The sequence below is a fragment of the Sinocyclocheilus rhinocerous genome, unplaced genomic scaffold (assembly GCF_001515625.1).
Source record: "Sinocyclocheilus rhinocerous isolate Xijiao unplaced genomic scaffold, SAMN03320098_v1.1 scaffold2055, whole genome shotgun sequence".
Classification (NCBI taxonomy): domain Eukaryota; kingdom Metazoa; phylum Chordata; class Actinopteri; order Cypriniformes; family Cyprinidae; genus Sinocyclocheilus; species Sinocyclocheilus rhinocerous.
This window is the reverse complement of record NW_015624297.1, coordinates 202,307-207,821: the sequence shown is the minus strand read 5'-3', so window position 1 is coordinate 207,821 and position 5,515 is coordinate 202,307. Positions and strand designations below refer to the sequence as shown.

At 33.4% G+C, this 5,515-nt stretch overlaps 1 protein-coding gene across 1 annotated transcript; it reads left to right on the top strand.

Moving 5' to 3' along the window:
- The first annotated feature begins 183 nt into the window (after positions 1-183).
- LOC107740408 (guanylyl cyclase inhibitory protein-like) lies at positions 184-3,503 on the top strand. Its single transcript, XM_016552829.1, has 6 exons — positions 184-196; positions 326-413; positions 1,326-1,458; positions 2,819-2,968; positions 3,133-3,238; positions 3,379-3,503. The coding sequence occupies exons 1-6, from the start codon at positions 184-186 to the stop codon at positions 3,501-3,503; spliced, it is 615 nt and encodes a 204-aa protein (XP_016408315.1).
- The last annotated feature ends 2,012 nt before the right edge of the window (positions 3,504-5,515 follow it).

Here is a 5,515-nt window from a genome sequence, read left to right as displayed (position 1 = left end):
AATTGTTAACTAGGTCACCAGAACAAGTCAGCTCTCAAGCAAATGACACATTTTTCACTTCAAAAGGAAAATATAGAGCTGCAACCGTCAATTTATATAATATTACACAGTCCTAGACTGGGACCAGAGAAGCTAGAGGATTTCATGTGTCTTTGAGGTAACTAATTTGTGTCACTTGCCTACATGTCGGCCTCCTGTGGGGGAAGATTACTGTAGTTTAATTTCACAGATGTAGAAGGGTCTGGGTCAGAATGATTAAGTGAGAGAAGTAAGCTGGGCTTATATATGCATCTCTGCCACTGTTGATTTTGTTGCACTGATGAAGATGGGACAGGCATTATACATAACGGATACATAACCTTACCCTGCAGAAAAGGTGGTACTTACGTCACAGAGCTTTATGAATGGTTCAGGTAAGTTTACAAAATATTAACTAGGTGACTACTATGACTACAGCAGCAGGCTTTAGGGAAGCGGGTAGTAAAAATAGGATACATAAGCATGGTTACATGTCGTCTGGTATATGCTTTTATGCAAAACAAACCTCCTCATTCTGGGTCTTTATTATTGGAGAGTAATTATAGCCATAACGTGTCAAGAAAGTATCATGCCTTACTGAAGATTTTTATTATAGACCATAAAATGCCAAACATGACTGTAAAACCATATAAACTCTCAGCATAAGTAGGTCATCTTAATTGAGTCCTTTCTTATTTGACCTTTTACTGTAGTCTTATTGCTGGAACTTTTAATTTAATGATGTGAATAAGACAATTGTCTTTTTCAATAAGCATTCATAATGTAACCGTGCTCTAGAAATCATCCTATAATACTGACAGAACACAAAGTCTTATAGTTATCAAGTGTTAGTATTGGTAGCTTTTAATTAATATTATACATGTATTAATATTAACATACCAACATACTTTAATATTAATAAAGACGGATGGATTTATTATTATTTTTTTAACAGAACTAATGTTAAGAAATTAAATACATGGTTCATGGTTGTCAATAAAAGTTTGATATCAAAATGTATACATGTATAAACGCATTGAATTAATCATGAAATGTTTAAGACTGAAATAGTATTCTCTCTAAAAAAAAAAAAAAAGTAAAAATAAAATTTCAAAAGTGTATTTTTATGTAATGCGCATTTAATGGACAATTATCAGGATCTATACAATATCTATATTACAACACTAACCCCAAGGTCAATGAATATTTATCAGTGATTTAAGATAAATGTTTCAATACCTCATGAGATAAAAAAATAATCAAAATATTTTGTAAAATGTGTCCACTTTTGTGCTGGTGCCTGGCAGGAAGTTCCTGAATGAATGCCCCAGTGGACTGATCACCCTCCATGAGTTCAGATGTCACTTCTGCAATGGAACCGTGGGAAAAGAGTCAGCGGAGTATGCAGAGCAGATATTCCGCACACTAGATAACAATGGGGTATTTCAAAGCTCAAAACCAAACAAGCTTTGAGGCCTGACACATATGATGTTTTAAACCTGCAGTTACAGAACACTGGCTTTACAAAACATATGCTGACTTGCAAAAGGTGGAGGCATAACAAAAGACACTATACTAACAGTGGGAAACATGTTCCAAATGCTGTGACATTACACTAGCCTCAAGGTCAATGAATATTTATCAAGTGGTTTAAGATGAGAAAATAATTCAACAATATCAGTAGCTTAAAAGTACATTGTCATACTTTCTTTTTGTAATAAGTACAATTTAATCTGGCTATTATGCTGAAACATGATTTTTAGAGATTTTGATCCCTAAGATTAGTCCAGACAGGGTTATTATAGTTAAATTAACTAAAACCATAAAAAAATCCATTACTAGAAATAAAATATAAAAACCTTAAACTTATTTTTGTGTCAGCTAATTGCCAAGGCAACATTTTTCTCCTTTTTATTTAGTTTATCTTGATGTACTAAACTCCAATTAAAACTGAAATAAAAATTAAAACAATACAGATATATATATAAAAAAATAGAAAATCACTCATAATTACAGTACGAAAATGTTAACAAAAATGAAAACAGTATATATATATATATAGACGGGGCTCATGCTTATAACAGTAGCTTGGTGGAGTAGACTCATTTAGACCAATATAATCATTTGGTTTTAGCCAGGTTTCAGTCAAGCGGAGTACATCAAAGCTATTATCTGTGATCATTTCATTTACAATGACTGCTTTGGGTGAGAGTGATCTAATGTTTAGGAGCCCAAACTTTAAAAATTGTTTTTGTTCATTTATTTTACATTTTTCTGGTTTAATCACGATAAGATTTTTTCTAGATCCTGCATTAAATTTATATTTTGACCTCACTATTCGGGGAACAGACACAGTCTTTATAGATTGGACAGTCTTTATACATTGTCATACTTTCTTTTTGTAATAAGTACAATTTAATCTGGCTATTATGCTGAAACATGATTTTTAGAGATTTTGATCCCTAAGATTAGTCCAGACAGGGTTATTATAGTTAAATTAACTAAAACCATAAAAAAATCCATTACTAGAAATAAAATATAAAAACCTTAAACTTATTTTTGTGTCAGCTAATTGCCAAGGCAACATTTTTCTCCTTTTTATTTAGTTTATCTTGATGTACTAAACTCCAATTAAAACTGAAATAAAAATTAAATGTGTGTGTGTATGTATGTATAATTACATTTGAATAAAAACTATAATAGTGTCTAATTGATACTAAAACAAGACTGGAGCCAAATCAAGACAAAATCAGGATTGGTGATGTGATATAAAAAGTGTGATATGAATGCCATTGAACAGGATGGAGTTGTGGACTTCAGAGAATATGTGACAGCTATCAGCATGTTGATTGAGGGCACGACAGTGGAGAAGCTGCGCTGGTCCTTCAAACTCTATGATAAAGACAAAGATGGAGCCATCACACGCTCAGAGATGCTTGAAATCATGCAGGTAAGTGACTATAGTTGAAAAACTCTATTACTTGCTTTTCTAAACTGATTGTAGCATTTTACTCTGGAATTCTAATGCAGTTTGTTTACGTGATTCTGGATTGCTCCACTAGAGGGCAATATATAATCACAAATGAATATTCTCTCATGCCTGTTCTCACCCAGGCTGTGTACAAGATGAGCGTTGCAGCATCACTGACCAAACCTGATCCACTGACTGCTGAAGAATGCACCAGTAGGATATTTGTACGGCTGGACAAAGATAACAATGGTAAGCTACATGCTATAAATACAAGCTACAAGCTACATTGCTATCTAAAGTGCCAAAGTTATTTCAACCACTCTTGAATCACTAAACTGCACTAGAAGTACAGTCTCCTTATGTCATTCTTTTTCTTTCCGTCTCTATAGTCATGATCAGTCAAGAGGAATTCATTGAAGGCGCGCTGAATGACGAATGGATCAGAGAGATGTTGGAGTGTGATCCAAACACAGTGAAGATGGAGAGGTCTCTCAAAGGCCATGCAGTACTATAAAACTGTCTATTTACATTTAGCATAAAGGAGGTCATGGCTGTTACAGCATTGATTGTGATGGGGCTGTTATATATGCCTTGAAGATGAGAAGTTCATGCATTAGTCAGTATAATTATTTTGAATTAAAGGAATAGTTCACCACAAAAATGAAAATTTGTTCACCCTCAGGCCTTCAAGGACATAGAGAAATTTAGCTTTACATTACCTGCTCACCAATGGATCCTCTGAAGTGAATGGGTGCCGTCAGAATGAGAGAATCCAAACACAGCATTTTTCTCCTTTTTATTTAGTTTATCTTGATGTACTAAACTCCAATTAAAACTGAAATAAAAATTAAAACAATACAGATATATATATAAAAAAATAGAAAATCACTCATAATTCACCAATGGATCCTCTGAAGTGAATGGGTGCCGTCAGAATGAGAGAATCCAAACAGCATCACAATAATCCACAAGTAATCCACATGACTCCAGTCCATCAGTTAACATCTTGTGCAGCAAAAAGCTGCGTGTTCGTAAGAAACAAATCCATCATTCACTGCAGAGGATCCATTGGTAAGCAAGTGATGTAATGCTAAGTTTCTCCAAATCTTTCCTGATGAAGAAACAAACTCATCTACATCTTGGATGATGAGGGTGAATACATTTTCAGCTCATTTTTATTTTGGGGTGAACTATTGCTGTAATATAGACCTATAAATTGACACAATTGATGACACTCAAATTAATTCTACTTCTGATGTTAGATGCATATTACATGTATATTTATACTGATTAATTGATTCTTTGAAATCATTTCTGAACACCTCAAATCATTTATCTTTTTATTTATCAGATTATGTATCTTTTCATATAGACCTCGTGAATTTACAAAGTACATCTAAATAGCTACCGTAAATAATGGTTTTACTAGGTTCTTAAAAGGCTGTTTTCAGGATGTTATACTTCACTGCCAAGCACAAGAGTTACAGAACATTTACTGAAAAAACAATTATTAATTAAATATTAGTCTCACCTCCTTAAGTTGTGTAATGTATTTGGATAATCAATATTCTTTTGAGTTTGATTAGCCCATTGATTACAAAATAGGCCTACTGAAATAATGGGTCAGATTTTTGTGTCATGTTATAGCTTTCATTTGGAGTAAAATACATTTACATACAATCTTTTTTAACATATTAAGCTACATATTATGTACAGAAAAATTTTTATTCTGGCTTGATATCTCAGTTTCAGTTCCCTACTGTCTGTATTCTACAATGAACAATTGTACAATTGTGTTCTGCAGAATTCTTCTGCATTTCTCATGAGAATCTGAAAACTTTTGGTCTTGTCAAATTGCAGTTGGTATTTGCATGCCTTATTCCAGCAGCTGTTTACTGACAGCTGAGCAACTGACTTCAGAGGAACGCTTATGACATAAAGATATAGCTTTGGTGAAAATGGAAGGATAATAAAGAAATCTGAACAGAAATTCATTATTCTACTTTACTGCAACACACACTTGTTGGTTTGACTACATTAGTGAAACAAAAATGTTTTAATCTGGTTTATACAGTCTATGGTTTTAATACATTAATCTGGGTAATTGTTTTTATACGTTTATCTAAACCTACCTAACCCTCACACAGATATCCGCATATCAACACAATGTGGCTGATTTATAACGAACACTTCCAAAGTGCTCAAAAGTTTTGTTTTGTTTTTCTGACATGTTTCACCATATTTATGAGTGAAGTACAAATACGACCAAATTACGCAAACACAAACTTCATTTATGCGTTACTAATGCTACTATGGCGATGGCTCATCTTGTGAATATTAATTAATAGCGGTGACGCAATTTATTACCCTTCCTATGGCGAAAAACGATGTTTGAATATTAATTAGATTGCTCCGTGACCATCCAATGGTGAAGACAGGGCTTATGAATATTAAGCAGCAATCCTTCGCCGTAGTAGGATATTCCCTGCATGTGACGTCCAACATTCCCACTTTAATTGTCGACAT

Excerpts from the sequence above, each read along its gene's own strand:
- LOC107740408 (XM_016552829.1), top strand. Across the intron at positions 2,969-3,132 it reads AGATGCTTGAAATCATGCAG|GCTGTGTACAAGATGAGCGT; the intron begins GTAAGTGACTAT and ends GTTCTCACCCAG. Across the intron at positions 3,239-3,378 it reads GCTGGACAAAGATAACAATG|TCATGATCAGTCAAGAGGAA; the intron begins GTAAGCTACATG and ends CCGTCTCTATAG.